The following is a 17,474-nucleotide window of genomic DNA, read 5'->3' on the forward strand; positions in this document are numbered from 1 at the left end:
ACTAAGGTATTCATGAGCCATATAACATCTTAGCAGCATTCCAATAACAACATTGCTGACAGGGCTCCTTTAAGGGCGATTAGGTAAATTAATTATTCTCGTCAGATTACCTGTCCAATGTGAAATCCTTCAAGCGCTGTCACACGCTCAGGCAATTTCTTGTTGGATGTATTTCCTAAACCCAGACGACCATAATCTCCATTTCCAAATGTGAAAAGTTTGCCATCTGCAGTCACCACCGCTGAGTGTTTGAAGCCACAAGACATCTGGAATTTGGTTCAGAATAGATGTAAGTATTTTACTTTGTATAAATGATCTCATTCTAAGGCTCCGTTCACACTGCTAAGAGCGCTGCACCCCTAGCTTAATTTATGGACAATGAATAGAGGTGTTGAGAACGTTCAGGACCCTTTGTTCCAATCCAACAGGCCACTCCACTTTCTTTGGATCAGAGGGACAACTAACAATCTACAAGGTATCTCCTTTCCTTTGGATAGAGCAGAACTTGCATTAATGGCTCAACCTCTTTAACCCCTTTACAATAGAAAGTCTTAAGTTGGGTCACCATGTATGGAGTGGGCTCAGTAGCTGAGCATGCAACATACCAGGCAGCGGCGCAGTCACTGGCTTCCACCAGCTCCTGCCGCAGCCATCTTGGTCTTCTTATGATGCCCAGCCTGTGGGTGAACTTAATAGGAGAATGTCTATTTTACTATATACTGCAACACTATAGTATTTCATAATATAGTACAAGCGATAGAACAATTGCGGGTTCAAGTCTCCTAAGGAGACTAAAAACAAGAGTAAAAATATATAGTTTAAAAGATATTATATACTTAAATCACCTAAAAAAAGGTAAAAACCATTAATAAAATACACATATTGGCTAAATAATGTAATGACAAAAGAAAAATCTAAAAGCGAGAATTGTGCAAAAAAAATGCAATATCGGTTTCTTGTTTTTACACTTTCCCACACACTTAAAAAAAAAACCTACAAGTTTGCCATTGCCAAAATCATACTGACCTCTAGCATTATTATTTCAGGTCATTTTCACAGCACAATGAACAATGTAACAAAAAAAAAAAACACACACACAATCTTTTACTGGATTTTGCTTTTTGTACAATTTCACCGCAGTTTTTCCGGTTTTCCAGGACAGTGAATGGTAACATTAATGGTGTCATTCAAAACCAAAAAATGTGTACCCCAAAAAATAAACCCTAATAAGGCTAATATCGACAGGAATAATAAAAAAAAAAATATAACTTGGAAAAAGGGGAGGAAAAAACTAAAGCCCAAACATGGAAGATCACCCAGTCATAAATGGATTAAAAGGCAAAAGTCGTTCAATAGAGATGAAAGTGAAGCAATGTGAAAACAAGCCCCCAGCCAGGTAGTAAACCATTTGTTTAGTAACATTGTGATTACATCTAAATCTCAGCAACTGTTTTGTTGCCACATTGCTAGAAGACGACTTACCTGCACAACCTCCTCTCCTTGTAACGCTTCAATCTGCCTAGGTCGCCTTTGTCGGTCACTATTTCCATGTCCCAATTTGCCATAATCTCCATCTCCCCAGCTGAACACTTCTCCACTCTCAGTTAGCGCCATAGAGTGTCCATCAGAACCGCAGGAAGTCAGCAGCTGTGTCACCACAAATCCTATCAAAAATGTACACAATTCCTTAGGCCACGTTCACACGTTCGGTATTTTACATTAGTATTTGTAAGCTAAAACCAGGAGTGGGACAATCAAAGGAAAAATGTAATAGAAACACGTCACCACTTCTGTATTTTTCACCTACTCCTGGGTTTGACTTACAAATACTGACCAGATACCAAGTATGAGAAAAGACTCTAACATCAGCCCTTCTCTAAATGCAGCAGAATTTGTACTCATAAGGCATTTGCCAGGTGACATAATATCCCAAACATGAAAATCTCAAGGATAACTGCTTATTCTAATACATTACTTTTTTATTATGCCTGTGCTCTCTGTATATACTTTACCTTGAAGGGCGGAGATGACCGTCAGAACATGAAGATCATCCGAATTACCTTGACCAAGCCGACCATAACTTCCCTCTCCACAGGCTAACACAGTGCCATTCGCTTGGATGACAAAAGTACAATTTTGACCACAGACGACCTGGGAACAAGACTTAATTATATGAGGTTTGTAAATGAAAAACTAGAACAGTGTGGTTCCTCATACCACTTGTATCTACATAGACCTTCCACCATTGCCTCAAAGATACCTGCTGTGCCTGAGAGAACGAGGTGGCCGCTGATGGAATCATCACATTTCTGCCCGCTTCTGCTAGTTGTCCATGCCGTCCAGCTCCCCATAGATATACATCACACTTGCCTCCAAGATGCCAATCCTGTGATGAAACATATCGCAATGACTAGGGGAAATATTTTATGCCATTTTGTAAAATTCAATTCCTCCTTTAAGGTTTCAGCTTCACAATGGCTAACCATTTTTTTTTTTTTTTTTTTTTTTTTAAAGCAAGCTGGATATTATTTTTTAAAATCAATCATGTTTCATTCTGCAAACAAAACTGAGCAACTAAAAAAAATATTCTTCTAGATGGTTCCTCTAAAGTCAGCCATTTGCATTCTCTCTGTTACAAAAAACAAACTAGATCGGTGGCTTGGCTATAAAGGCAGCTGGCTGCAGCAGGAGCCTCCCCCTCCATGCTCAGTATGCAATAGGTAACTGGGTTACGCTAAATACCACCACCTTCTTTGTTCTGTCAGATGATAAAATAAGGGATTAGAAAATAATGAACCTGTTCCTGTAAAACAATTACACAGTTTTCGTAGCAAGCAGGAAATCCTGCCGACTGGGGACACGTTTTCCTTCTGCATACTATCAATCATCATCAGGTTTGCAGGAAAGTGCCATATCCTAATAAAAATAAGGCTGAGTATACTAAACTATTAATATTGAAATTAAACACAAAATAAATTATTTCTTTTCAATACCTAAACTACGTTTGCTTTCCCTATACGCCGTCATCTTTTTCACGCTTTAATATTGGTTAACTCACCTCTGGCCTTGAGATGGCCCATGACATAATTTGCTCATCTGTCCCATTTATCCACTTGCTGTTATCCTGTGCACGGAATAATACATGGGAACAAATGAGTTAAAGGGAATGAATTTGGTGTGACCAGAGAGGCATGTGACTGCCTCCAAATGTATTCTATAGCTGTACCAAAACCCCAAACCTACAGTCATGTCATTAATAATTATCTTCACCTTGAAGAAAAAAAAAAGGAGTTCTGGAAGTGCTGATGTGGCCCCCACAGAGTCATGATCTCAACATCGAAACTGTCTGGGATTACATGAAGAGCTAGGAGGACTGTGCAAATCTACATCCACAGAAGATCTGAGGTTGGTTCTCCTAGATGTTAGGAACATCCTCCCTGCGGAGTTCTTTCAAAAACTGTGCACCTTAAAGAAATGATGCGGTTTTCAAAGCAAAGGATTGTCTCACCAAACATAGAAATTCTTGAAACAAGTCTGCAGCATGTGAGCACACACAAAGGGTGTGCACTATTCTCGTGTATGTGTTTAATATGATACTTCTGAGGGAATAACTATGATTTAGTCCTTAGCAGAATGTAGCTACAAAGTTATATAGGTTGAAAAAAAAGAAACAGGTCCTTCAAGTTCAACCAATTCTATACTCTCTATTGCTAGATTATTTATAACCTGCAATGTAATTTGTTGTGAGTAAAACATCCAGCTCTTTTTACATGCTGCTATAGTGTCTGCCATTACTACCTCTTGTTCCACACTCTGACTGCTCTAACTGTAAAGAACCCTTTCCTATTTAGAAGCTGAAATGATGTAACAAAATTGTTGACCTAGTGTATAAAAAACATGTTTTTGTGAAAATGAACATTTTAATAGGACAGCCAAGCAATATGTACTGATTTACAAAGTAGCTTTCATACCATTAACAATCTTAGTTCTTCCTCTGGAACTGGCTCCAGATCAGGGACAGCAAAGGATTCTGGAAACTGTGCTCCCCTAGCCAGTGCTTCAGCAGCTTTAATGGTGGTAGAAAAACATTCAAGCCAGGCCCATTCTGCAGGGTTCCATGAGGCCGGCTCTGGTGGAGCTAGGCGGTGGTGTGGAGGGATAGGCGGATTGCACAGAAGCTGGTCCAAATTTAGTCCCACGGCCAGCGATGCCAGGCACTGCATATAGGGGCTATGCACCAACTGATCTCCGCACACAACATGGGGCTACACAAAGAGTTCCAAACAGAAGATAAAGCAAAAGATGAATATATAGCTGCACTGATAACAGATCTTATAATTTCCATGTTTATCATAGTTGTAATAATTACAGCATTTTCCATACAAAGTCAATTCTATCTAATGTTTAGTATATCAAGATCAGCTGAGACCGCTATGTAGAGTTTAGGAGAGATACCTGTAAAACTAAGAGACGCATATGGTAAAGAGAGGGAGGTTGTACAGTACCTTCTCGTAGGCATACTGTTCCTGGAGCATGATTGGAAGGCGCTCCAAGAAGGTTTGCATACACGGCGCCATGTTTAGTCCGGCTATCCCTTGGTGCTTCAGTGCTGTTCTGCAGGTTGCCAAAACATGATTGGAGGACATCCACTCCGGTGTGCAATTTACCACCAGGACATCCTGCACAATAAAACGCAGACACTGACTCTTGCTTGTGCAGAGAACGTTTTTATAAAGATCCTATAAAATGTTCTCGGAAGCATGCCTTACTAAAGTGGGGGACTGACCAGCATAAATTCGACAACTCTAAAAGCTTCCGTAGGAGCAGTTCAGTAACAGAAGCAGAGAAGTATCTAACTACAGAGGACAGTTAACTGGGTTTTCACGGTTTTTATTCAGTCCGTATGTTCAAGAGACAGTTTTTTAAAATTATGCGATTTTATTTTTTAGTTTAGTTTTTTTTTTAATCAGATATTTTTCTATTGTTTAAAAATTAACAGATAAAAATAAAACAAAATTGTCAATCCCCATACTCCTGTTCATACATCAATTTCCTAAATATACAATATTTTTCACAGGATACATATAATGGTAACATGACTAGTATGAATCACAAAATTCACAAAAGGAAAGATCATTAGGTACAGACAGATTTGTTGGAGCAATATTAAATAAAAGGTATCTCACTATAACCACTTAAAAGGGAATCTGTCAGCAGGTTTTTGCTAGCTCATCTGATAGCAGCCTGATGTAGGCAAAGAATCTGAATCCAACGATGTATCACTTAGATTAGTGGGTGCTACCTTTCTCACACAATCAGTGGTGTTAGATTTAGCAATGAAGCAGAGCTGAGGAAGCTAACCCCGCCCCCACCAGGCTCTGTATAGGCGATGTCCATAGACAGTGAGTTGCCTATCACAGGAGGGGGCGTGTCGGACTAGCATGCACCGCTGCTGTGTCCCAGCAATGATAAGATCCTGGTGCTAATCACTGCAAGCAAACAAATCCATGGACCTTGATAAGAGAGCCATTGCTAAAATCGGTGTTTTAATCCCTACCTCGTGCTGTCTTCAGATTACATAGAAAAAAAACCTGCTGACAGATTCCCTTTAAGAGGAAAGATGTTCATAGTATGCCCGCTGTGTGTCCCATATCACCTTAAATGTATTCAAAGTTTTGCGTTTTCTACACACCCCTTCTGTCAATCTAATAGATAGGTCTATATTATTTACCAGTTCTTTCAGCCCCGGGACACTTGGGTGAATCCACCAGGAAGCAATAAGCTATCTGGCCTGATAGAGTATTCGTTTAGGGAACATCTCTCATTTTCATCCTTTGTTATGTAGTCTACATGGCCAAAGACACACACCAATGGATCCGGTGTGGTTTCATTAGTTTTTAGTTTATTTTTAACCACAGAATTCTCATTTTCTTGTTTATTGTTCCCTTCTAACTTCAATAAAATAGCAACTTTTTTTTTAATATTTCTATTATATAGAAAGGTAGTCCATCCAGTACCTAAAAGATTAGATATACTTCAAAACTGCACTACACAAAACTCCAAGACAAAAACAGACGTTATTAGTCCACAAATGAGTCAATATTTTGATTTATCAAGTCTTTTTCAACCTCATTGTTTGACTTTGATTTTTTTCTGGGGGGGGCTGTCTGAAATTGGAATATATCTATAAAGGCCAATGATTTGTTATCCAAAGGCGTGTAAACTGATAAAAGTTTGGTTTGGTGCGGCTTTAATTCTCTTACTAAAGAATAAGATACTTAGATGTATGAGGCCATACCCATCCCGTCTGTGATTATTAGGTTAGGTGCACACTTTGCATTTTTGCAGTGTTTTTAATGCACAAAAAAACAGCGTTTTTTACAGCACCTTTACCACCCACTACATTGTATTTGATACTGTATGTATGTCCTTTGTTCTGTGCATGATTGTATTTTAGAAAATAGGAGAAAAGTGTATTTAATTAAAATGGATCTGATTTATTGAAATAGAATAAGATACTTGCCTTTGAACGATTGGAGCAGGCAGCAACTCCCACATCAGAAATCCAAGCTGTGGTGGTAACGGCTCCAGAACCAGTTACAACAGATTGCAAAATGGAACCATCCTTCCAAACAAAAGACAAGAGCTTTACATAGGGAGAAGCTTGGACATTACTGCAATGTGTGAAGGGATTCTAACATTACATATGTGAAAAGCATAAAGATTACAAAATACTTTATTTTCCACAAAGCTTATTAAGGCTTACCCTTAAAGACCAAATATTCAATAGGCCACCAAGTCCTCCAGACACCAAGGCCAGGCCATCATGGCTGAAAGCCACAGTACGCACAGGAGTTATGTGACCTTTTAACTTGTAAGCACAGCGAATATCTGCAGGCTTTCTGCACAACTCCTAACATGGAAGAGAACAAGGAGTTATCGTCATTAGAAACAATGCTGGAAATTCAGGACTTTATTACCAAGTAATTTATCACTTGCTCTATGGCAGCCATTACTATGTAGACTTTATATCTTGCACAATATACCAAAAAGGGTCAATTGCAAATCCTATTAACGTTTTTTAAGACAGTAAAGGTACCTTCACACTAAGCGACGCTGCAGCGATACAGATAACGATGCCGATCGCTGCAGCATCGCTGTTTGGTCGCTGGAGAGCTGTCACACAGACCGCTCTCCAGCGACCAACGATGCCGAGGTCCCCGGGTAACCAGGGTAAACATCGGGTTGCTAAGCGCAGGGCCGCGCTTAGTAACCCGATGTTTACCCTGGTTACCAGTGTAAAATGTAAAAAAAGGAGATTTTTGTGTACTCACCGTAAAATCTCTTTCTCTTAGCCTCTAATTGGGGGACACAGGACCATGGGTGTTATGCTGCTGTCCACTAGGAGGCGACACTATGCATAATCTGAAAAAGATTAACTGTGGCTCCTCCTGTGCAGTATACACCCCTGGACGGCATCAGCCTTCTCCAGTTTTGTGCAAAAGCAGTAGGAGGAACGTAACATGAATAACATAATTATGCCTGTAAGAAGGCAACTATGTACGAGCTCAAGAAACAATATGAGAACTCAACAGTTACAACAGCCCGGAAAGGGCAACAGGGTGGGAGCTGTGTCCCCCAATTAGAGGCTAAGAGAAAGAGATCTTACGGTGAGTACACAAAAATCTCCTTTACTCTGTCGCCTCATTGGGGGACACAGGACCATGGGACGTCCTAAAGCAGTCCCTGGGTGGGAAGCAATGGACGAATATTGTGCAGACAGGCCCGTACACTTAGGGCACCGCCGCCTGCAGGACACGTCTACCCAGGCTCGCGTCCGCTGAGGACTGGGTATGAACCCTGTAGTGTTTAGTAAACGTGTGTAAGCTAGTCCAAATGGCCGCCTTACACACTTGTTGTGCCGAAGCCTGGTGCCGAATGGCCCAGGAGGCCCCTACCGCCCGTGTAGAGTGTGCCGTAATGCCGGCTGGAAGAGGAGAATTCTTAAGGCGATACGCCTCTTGTATGGTGGATTTGATCCACCTGGCAAGAGTAGCTTTGGAAGCTGGCATACCCTTGTGGCCGCCTTCCGGAAGGAGGAAAAGGGAATCAGACCTCCGGAAGGACGCAGTCCTAGACACGTATATACGCAAAGCCCTGACAAGGTCAAGCGTATGCAGAGCCTTCTCCACTCTATGAACCGGAACCGGACAAAGGGATGGTAGTGAAATTTCCTCATTGAGGTGGAAGTCGGACACAACCTTCGGGAGGAAGGATGGGACCGTACGAAGAACTACCTTGTCCTGGTGAAATGCCAGGAAAGGCCGTCTGCAGGAAAGTGCTGTCAGTTCAGACACCCTGCGTAGCGAGGTGATTGCCACCAGGAAAACCACCTTCTGGGAAAGAAGGCGGAGCGGGACCTCCTTAAGAGGTTCGAAGGGTGGTTCCTGCAATGCTGTCAGGACCAGGTTGAGGTCCCACGTTTCTAGTGGTCGTCTGTAGGGGGGAACCAATCGGGAAACCCCCTGAAGGAAAGTCCTTACTTGCGGCTTGGTAGCAATGCGCCTTTGGAAAAGCACTGAGAGGGCTGACACCTGGCTCTTAAGCGAGCCCAAGGACAGCCTGGCCTCCAGACCCGATTGGAGAAAACCAAGTACTTTGGGTATGGAATAAGGGAGTGGGATCTGGCCACGAGTTTCGCACCAGGTAAAGAAAGCTTTCCAGGTACGGTAATAAATCTTGGCAGAGGCTGGTTTCCGTGCTCTGATCATGGTTCCAATGACATCTGCCGAGAGCCCTGCCTGGGTTAGAACCCAGGTCTCAAGGGCCACGCCGTCAAATTGAGAGCCCCTGAGTTCTGGTGGTAGAACGGCCCTTGTGATAGAAGATCGTGGCGGTCGGGGAGACGCCAAGGGGCGTCTGCTGTGAGTTGTACGATGTCGGCGTACCATGTGCGTCTGGGCCAGTCTGGTGCAATGAGGATGGTTGGAACTCCCTCTTGTTTGATCTTCCTCACCACTCTGGATATCAGGGGTAGAGGTGGAAAAATGTACAGAAGCTGGAACTGGGTCCAGTCCTGAACCAGAGCGTCTGCTCCGAGCGACCGCGGATCGTGTGTTCTGGCAATGAAGTTGGAGACCTTGGCATTGAAATGGGATGCCATTAGGTCCACATCCGGGGTCCCCCAGCGGAGACAGATCTGTTGAAAAATTTCGGGATGGAGAGACCACTCTCCCGAGTCTATTCCTTGTCGGCTGAGGAAGTCTGCTTCCCAGTTGTCCACACCCGGAATGTGGACCGCTGAAAGAACCGACCCTGTGTCCTCCGCCCAGCGGAGGATATGTGACACTTCCCGCATCGCCTGGGTACTGCGGGTCCCCCCTTGATGATTCACATATGCCACAGCCGTGGCATTGTCCGACTGTATCCTGATGTGAGAGGCTGCCAGTAAGTGATGGAAGGCCCTCAATGCCAGTAGGATGGCACGAATTTCCAGGATGTTGATGGGCATGGTCGCTTCCGCTGGGGACCATTTGCCCTGTGCCCTGTGGTGTAGGTGCACCGCACCCCAACCCGTCAGGCTCGCGTCGGTGGTCAGGACCTTCCATTGACCTGAGAGAAAGGATTTCCCCTTTGCTAGCGAGGTTGGCTTGAGCCACCAGTGCAGGGACCTCCTGGTTGACGACGTTAGCTGGAACTCCCTGTCGAGAGAAAAGGGATTCCGGTCCCAGGACTTGAGAATGGCTAGTTGGAGAGGTCTGAGGTGAAACTGGGCAAATGGGACAGCTTCTATTGCCGCTGCCATCTTGCCGAGAACTCTCATGGAAAACCGGAGAGATCGAGGGGGTTTGCGGAGGAGGGTGCGAACTGCTAGTCGGAGAGCCAGTGCCTTGTCCTTGGGAAGGAGCACTAGACCCCTGGAGGTGTTGAATAACATTCCCAGGAAGGTCAGGGACTGACTCGGGGTTGGTGATGACTTTTGTAGGTTGATTAACCAGCCCATGCGACTGAGAGTATCGGTTGTGATTGAGACGCTGAGCTCGCAGTCCTTGAAGGTGGGAGCCTTGATGAGTAGATCGTCCAGGTATGGAACGACTACTATGCCTCTGGAGTGCAGGACGTCCATGGTGGCTGCCATGACCTTGGTGAACACTCTGGGAGCCGTGGCGAGTCCAAAGGGGAGAGCCACGAATTGGTAGTGGTCCTGGCCTATTGCGAACCTGAGAAACCTCTGATGGGCAGGTGCAATGGGTATATGCAGGTATGCGTCTTGTATGTCTATGGAGGCGAGATATTCTCCCTTCTCCATGGACGCAATGATGGACCGAAGGGACTCCATGCGGAAATGACGGACCCGTACATATTTGTTGAGCTGTTTTAGGTCTAGTATGGGCCGTACACTGCCTCCTTTCTTGGGAACTACGAACAGATTGGAGTAGAACCCTCGGAAACGGTCGGTCGTGGGTACCGGTACTATGACTCCTGATTGACAAAGCGAGGAGACCGCTTGGTGGTAGGCTCGAGCCTTGGCTGGCGGTTTTGGGGGGACAGAGAGGAAGAACCGGTCCGGTGGGTTGGAGGTGAAGTCTATTTTGTATCCGGAAGACACTAGTTCCGTGACCCACCTGTCTTCTGTAATAGGCAGCCAGACTTGATGAAAGAGCAAAAGTCGGCCGCCTACTGGTGTGGTGTCTTCCGGAGTCCGTGAGTCATGAGGAGGAGAAGGTCTGAGATTTTCCTCCTCTGGGCTTAGACTGGCCTGCTTTTGACTGCCAGGTCTTGTCCGGCCTTTGCGTCGATCGTGAGTTGTCCCTGCGTGGGGAACGGTTACGATTTTGTACTGGACGCGAGACGGACCAGCCGGAGGAATTCCGAAAGGATCGGAATCGAGTTTGGTTACGCTTCTTGTAAGTGCGTTTAGGTTTCAGTTGGGGAAGAGAAGTACTCTTACCCCCTGTGGCGTTGGATATCATAGTGTCCAACTGTTCACCGAAAAGTCTCCCACTGAGGTAGGGGAGGTGCGTGAGGGACTTCTTTGAGGCTGCGTCCGCTTTCCATTCCCGCAGCCAGAGGATACGCCGAATCGTGATGGCGTTTGATGCTATCCCCGCGACTCCCCTTGCTGAATCCAGAGCTGCATGGAGCATGTAATCTGCTACAACAGCAATTTGAACCGCTTGGTCCGACAGTTCAGGAGCGGATGCTTGGAAGGCTTGTAAATTGTTTGCCCAGGCCAGGATGGCCTTGGCAGCCCAAACTGAGGCGAACGCGGGAGCCAGGGATGCCCCTGCAGCCTCGAAAATTGAACGAGCCATGCGTTCTACCTGCCGGTCTGCTGCGTCCCTTAGGGTTGAGCTATCTGGCAGTGAAAGGAGGGTCTGTGCTGCTAGCCTGGAGACTGGGGGATCCACTTCAGGTGGATCTGTCCATTCCTTGGTGTCCTTCTGTGGGAAGGGGTACCTCGCCTCCAGATATTTGCGATTAGCGAATTTTTTCTCAGGCTGTGAGAGCTGTTTTTTAAGGATCGCCTTAAACTCTGGGTGGTTAGAAAAAACCTTAGGCGGCTTCAGAGGTCCTTCAAAGGAAATCTGATGTTCTGGGGCCTCTGGTGGCGGATCAGAAATGTCCAGCACCCGATGGATGGACGATATTATGTCCTCAACTAGCGCTGTATTGCTAGGAGGGATTGGGATCAGGGACCCCTCAGTTTCTCTGTCTGAGTCAGAGTCGCAGATGCCTTCCGAATTCTGTGTATCACTGAGGCGTCCCCTGCTGTGTGAGCTGGGGAGGAGGCCTTCTCTGGTTGGGGATTGCGGAGATCTGCATTGTCTGTCCCTGGAATGGGACGGTCTAGATGACCTGGAGCAACGGTGTCTCTCCCTAGAGGGGGATGACCGTGTGCTATGGGATGACGCAGATGGACTTGATCTATGGATCCGCTTGCGTCCTGACCTAGACGTGGATGTGCCAGGGGCATCTTGTTCCTGAGTCAAGCTCTCCCGTTGTTGGGTAACGGTCATAGCCGGGGCATGACCCTGCAGAGCCTGAAGCAATGTGGAAGTTAGGTTATCTATAGACTGCGTCATAGATTGCGATAACTGAGTAGCCCATTCCGGTGTGGCATTAGACACCGAGGCATTGGCAGGGGCTTCTTGAGGCTGTGACACAGTAGTTTGTATACAGTTCTGACAATGCGGGTACGTGCTGCTACTGGGGAGAGCGGTCCCGCAGGCTGTGCAGAATGCATAATAGCAGTTCTGCCTGGTTCTCTTAGACCTTGAGCCCGGCATAGTGCACAGAGTGCAGAAGTGCTGCCAGCAGATGGACCTTACAGGGGTAGAGAACCTACAGGGGAGCCTTATAGGTAATATGGATTCACAGCTGAGTAAAGATAACCCAGCTGTGATCTTACCCCACCAGTGTACCCCTAGGTCCAGCTCCGAAAATCCACAGTCCTGTGCCCCCCGGAGACTGGCTGCCTGGTCCTGCAGACCGGGAGATGCAGGGTTAATCTGCAGCCGAAAATGGCTGCAGAGACAGAGGAGAGAGGAGGAGAAGGGGGCGGAGAGCTGGAAAAAGGCGGCAAGGCTATAAAAAACCCGCCCTTTCTGTCTCGATCCGCCCCTTGTATGACACTGTAGAGTGTCATATTTGTCATCCGGGGGGCGGGCCGGGGGGCGGAGAGGAGGCTGCTGCTTCAGCTAGGCCGAAGCCGGGGCCTAAATTAGATGCCTGAGGCCCAGAAGGGCTCCAGGCCGGCGCGAAAGTCCGGGAGGGGGTCGGATCTGAACCGGACCCCTCCGGATTTGAAGGCAGGATGGCGGTGGGGCTATAAGCGGAAGGGGGAGCCCGGCTGGGGTCCCCCTGAGGCAGTATAGAGCTGGTGCTGCCGCAGAGACAGGGACGCAGGGAACCCTGTGTCTGTATGTGCCATGCCTGCCTGCACTCCCCCCGGCCCCAACAGGAGCCCGCAGCTGGGCTGGGGTCCCTGGATGCAGGCGCAGTGTGCTGGCCCATTGCTGGGAGCTGTAGGATGCTGCCTGTACAGGCCTTACCTGAGGTGTCTCAACCTAATACCCCCAGAGGGGGATAGGGAGGGTGCTTTTGTCACACACCTTCAGGGGCCTTTATCCTCGCCTCGACCTCAACCCAGAAACCAAAAGGAATTGGGGAAGGAGGGGGGTCTCGACTTCGAACCAACACCCGAGAGGTTGGGGAAGGAGCAGCATGGGGAATAGCCATCTCAACTTCAACTGGGCACCCCATAATAGGAGGCCGAGGAAGGAGCCATGCCGGCGGTCTCACAGGAGACCCTCTTTTCTTCATCTGTAATCCCGTCGGAAAACGGAGTAAAACGGAGTAAAAATCTTTAGGTGTGCCTCCTTTGCGACACTAAGCAAAAACTGGAGAAGGCTGATGCCGTCCAGGGGTGTATACTGCACAGGAGGAGCCACAGTTAATCTTTTTCAGATTATGCATAGTGTCGCCTCCTAGTGGACAGCAGCATAACACCCATGGTCCTGTGTCCCCCAATGAGGCGACAGAGTAAACAAACAGTACATATTCACCTTCGCGTCCCCCGCCGTCCGCTTCCTGCACTGACTGAGCGCCGGCCCTAACAGCAGAGCGGTGACGTCACCGCTGTGCTGTGCTTTCACTTTACGGCCGGCACTCAGTCAGTGCAGGAAGCGGACGCCGGGGGACGCGAAGGTGAGTATGTACGGTTTGTTTTTTTACATTTTACACTGGTAACCAGGGTAAACATCGGGTTACTAAGCGCGGCCCTGCGCTTAGTAACCCGATACTTACCCTGGTTACCATTGTAAAACATCGCTGGTATCGTTGCTTTTGCTGTCAAACACAACGATACACGGTGATCTGACGACCAAATAAAGTTCTGAACTTTAACCAACGACCAGCGATATCACAGCAGGATCCTGATCGCTGCTGCGTGTCAAACACAACGATATCGCTAGCCAGGACGCCGCAACGTCACGGATCGCTAGCGATATCGTTTAGTGTGAAGGTACCTTAAGGGAATCACATGAAAATACTGTATAAACTCAGATTATTATGAAGTCTAACACAACAGCAGCAAAATAAGTAATGAATGAGAGGAATGCTGGCCTTGTTAGAAGAGACGACAGATCCAAGCAGTACAATATTGAAATGCATATAATAAGCTTTCACCCTGCTTTCATTACTGTTGAATTCAGGCTCCTGTTGCGTTCATTTTGTTTATTTTTATAGGCTAAACCAAAGCTGGGCAAAGTGGTGCCCAAAGGCCACATCCGTCCCTCTGACTGTTCCAGTACAGCTCACAGACCGAAACAGCTGAATAGGCTGAAAACAGTGGCTGCACCATGCCCTCGCCCGCTTCCCAACTTCACTGCTATCCGCATCCTCAGGATGCAGACAGCGGTGGATACATTGGTGGAGGACGGAGCTGCAGGCATCTTCTTTCAACAATCGGGGTGTGCGATAGCAGATGCGTCTGCTGTATGGAGAATCAGGGCACCGGAGACAGGAGCAGAGCGTCGGGGGAACGGGAGCAAGGTGAGTATGTGTTGGTTTTCAGATGTGTATGGGATGTTCAAATGGAGAGAAGTGGCTATGGCTATGTGGGGGCTCCAACTGTATTTAGGAGGCTGTGTGTGGACTCATACTGCATATAGGAGCTGTGTGAGGGCTCATATTGTATATAGGGGGCTATGTGGGGACTCATACTGTATATAAGGGGTTATGTGAGGTCTTATTGCATATAGGGGGCTGTGTGGGGATTTATACTATATAGAGGGGGCTGTGTGCAGGTTCATACGACATATAGGGGGATGTCAGCATACTTAATTGTGCTCAATATTAAGGGATAATATTAACATAAAATAATAGTTAGAATGTTAATTAATATGTTAACATTAATATTGAGCAGAATTGATTTCTGCCTGTTTGTTTGGCCCTCTACAACAGTCAAGGTATCTCACGTGGCCCCTCTGGAAAATCAATTGCCCACCCCTATTCTAAACTAAAAGGGCTGAAATTAAGGTGTAGATTTTTAGGCACATTGCTTGCCAGCTTCCTGGGATTTATGTGATAGCTCTGCACATAATAGGTACAAACCAATTATTCAAATCACTGACCTTGCTAGACGATTGCTCCTTCCATTCTTCTGTTGTTGTTGACCTGGACTGAAATGTATCCAGAGTGGTCTCCGGAACGGTCCATACACACACCAGACCATTCTGGCATCCACTGCAACAAGAAGCACTCAATTAGCTGTTCAGTAACTGAATGCAAAGTGATAGAAAATGGTTTCAGTGATTGATCATGTAAAAAAGGAGCTGTAGTTACATCTGCTGATATTCTCGGTTCCCATGTAGTATGCCGACACAAATCCTGTTGCTTGATATTAAAAGACATGGGCATTTATGAGGGCACTATCTTACTAAAATGCAGGTATAACTGGCTAAAAAGGATTTTTGCAATATAGTTTTAATAAAAATCTAAGCTTTTATCTTTCACAGTACATAGCTAGCTGCAGAATGAGAACGGAAAATTGGTCCGTGAGCTCGTCTGACAGCTGCGTATGCAATTTGTCTCTCCTTGTGGTCCTATACAACAACCCACATGGCGCCATTCTTGACCTACCATATTTTGGGCACTAAAAAGGTTTACCTGAATACGATAGTGTTTGGAATTATGACAAAAATTACAGCTAATTGCATTTCAAAAATCCGAGGAATTAGTGTCTTATTTCTTCAGGAAAATAAAAGTAAAATTTATTTCATTCTTAAAAATTTACAGCAACATTTCAGCTGCATCCGTCTTTTATCAAGGCCAGGGCTGTATTTTATCTCTTTTTTTAGCTTGACTATGGCTGGTTGTGCCAACATATTACTTTCTATGTATTTTTAAGGATGAAATAAAAGCTACTAAGAGATAAGACCCTGGTGCTTCAGATTTTTGGGAAGTAATTGGCTTGTTGGGAAACTGAACCAAGCAAGCACAGAAATTCTAATGTATGGGATTTCTCTATAATTGTGCAGATAATTTACTAAATTGTGAAAAAAATAGGCAGACATCACTGCAGTTAATCAGAAGGGTACTTACGTTGCAAGCATGAGCTGTGGGCTGTCAAGCTTTCCTACTAATCCACACCAGGCTACAGTGTTAACATAGGATGGATGTGTCAGAAAGTAGAGTGTTTTCCAGCTGCCATCTACGTTCCCCCACAACTTTACGGTGTCTTCTTTAGCACAGGTAAGCAGCATCTGGCCAGTTGGATCCCATTTCAAGTTAACAAACATTTCCTAGAAGATGCACACCACTTTAGATTCTGGATTAGATGCCTCGGTCATCCTGCACTCCATGCTTGAGAACTACAATTACCTTATGTGCATCAATGAGAACCACGTCTCCTTTATCAACTGGTTCTTTGTTTCCAATCAGTAACTTCCCATCAGCGTATCCAACGGCAAATGGATGGTCTTCACTAAACCAAGCAATGCAGGTGATGGCCACTACAAACAGCAAAAGGAAAAACACATGGAACTCAGGAGAGTAAGTGGAGAATCACTAAAGCCACAAATGAAAATGCTCATAGAGCTAATAAAATCAAAGCCAAGCTTAAGGTGAACTCCACTCTGAGCGACATTCTACAATATTTCTCAGGTTAAGCCATAGCAGCCAAGGAGCACGGTTCTTTAGTGATTATATAGGAATGGTACATACTGGTAAATCATATCTTGGGTCCCCACATATAGGATAGGAATAAAAAAAATCCAGCAACCGCAAACATTTTATTTTTTAAGTATATATTGAAACATCACTTTAACTTGGTCAGGACTAAGAGCTAATAGCTTGGTACATGTAGACCTAGTGTATTTTCCTTTTCTCCTTGAGGTTTAATTTTTATCCCTGGTATTAATATATTAAATAAATGTGATGTTTTAATATATACTTTAAAAAAAAAAAAAAGAAAAATATTTTTGCAGTTGCTGGATTTTGTCCTCTCCTCTCCATACCCAAGAACCGGCCTGAAGTTTTCCTTGCACCGCACCGATATTCATGGATCTCCTATACCGGTGAGCTGATGTTGGACTCTCTTCATTTTGTTCCCGTGTATAGAGCAGACTCAGGAGCTGAGTGCGCATTATACACAGCAGATGCCAGCTGCGATACCCTTAAGACATCTTCAGTTAACATCAGAGACCTGAAATCGTCCGATCACCAGTGTGAGCGCACGCCAGTTACCACTGACCCCCTTGCAACACAATGTCATAGCGGTTGTGAGTCTTCTAAAGGGCTTATAACTGCCACCTTTATATTGTCTATATACTGCAATACAATTGCATTGTGGTATACAAAATAAAGGCCTAAACAAAAAAAAAAAAAAGTTAGGTATCGCCACAACTTACTGACCTGGAGAATTACATTACAAGGTCACTTTCTAGAAATTGTATGGTAAATTAATTCTG

General features: G+C 45.4%; 1 protein-coding gene across 6 annotated transcripts in view; it reads right to left on the minus strand.

Annotated features, from left to right (window-relative positions):
• HERC1 (HECT and RLD domain containing E3 ubiquitin protein ligase family member 1) overlaps positions 1–17,474 on the minus strand; it is a 194,301-nt gene that overhangs the window by 16,188 nt on the left and 160,639 nt on the right. For all 6 annotated transcript variants that reach the window (XM_077264201.1, XM_077264204.1, XM_077264203.1 and 3 more), the window contains 12 exons: positions 16,387–16,517; positions 16,108–16,307; positions 15,138–15,249; positions 6,767–6,913; positions 6,524–6,625; positions 4,506–4,679; positions 3,972–4,265; positions 3,059–3,124; positions 2,261–2,386; positions 2,013–2,151; positions 1,483–1,664; positions 111–266 (listed from right to left, as the gene is read on the minus strand). In XM_077264201.1, the coding sequence (XP_077120316.1) occupies positions 111–266; positions 1,483–1,664; positions 2,013–2,151; positions 2,261–2,386; positions 3,059–3,124; positions 3,972–4,265; positions 4,506–4,679; positions 6,524–6,625; positions 6,767–6,913; positions 15,138–15,249; positions 16,108–16,307; positions 16,387–16,517 (1,829 nt within the window). The remainder of the gene's footprint in view (positions 1–110; positions 267–1,482; positions 1,665–2,012; positions 2,152–2,260; positions 2,387–3,058; positions 3,125–3,971; positions 4,266–4,505; positions 4,680–6,523; positions 6,626–6,766; positions 6,914–15,137; positions 15,250–16,107; positions 16,308–16,386; positions 16,518–17,474) is intronic.

Source organism: Ranitomeya variabilis, chromosome 5 (genome assembly GCF_051348905.1).
Source record: "Ranitomeya variabilis isolate aRanVar5 chromosome 5, aRanVar5.hap1, whole genome shotgun sequence".
Lineage (NCBI taxonomy): Eukaryota > Metazoa > Chordata > Amphibia > Anura > Dendrobatidae > Ranitomeya > Ranitomeya variabilis.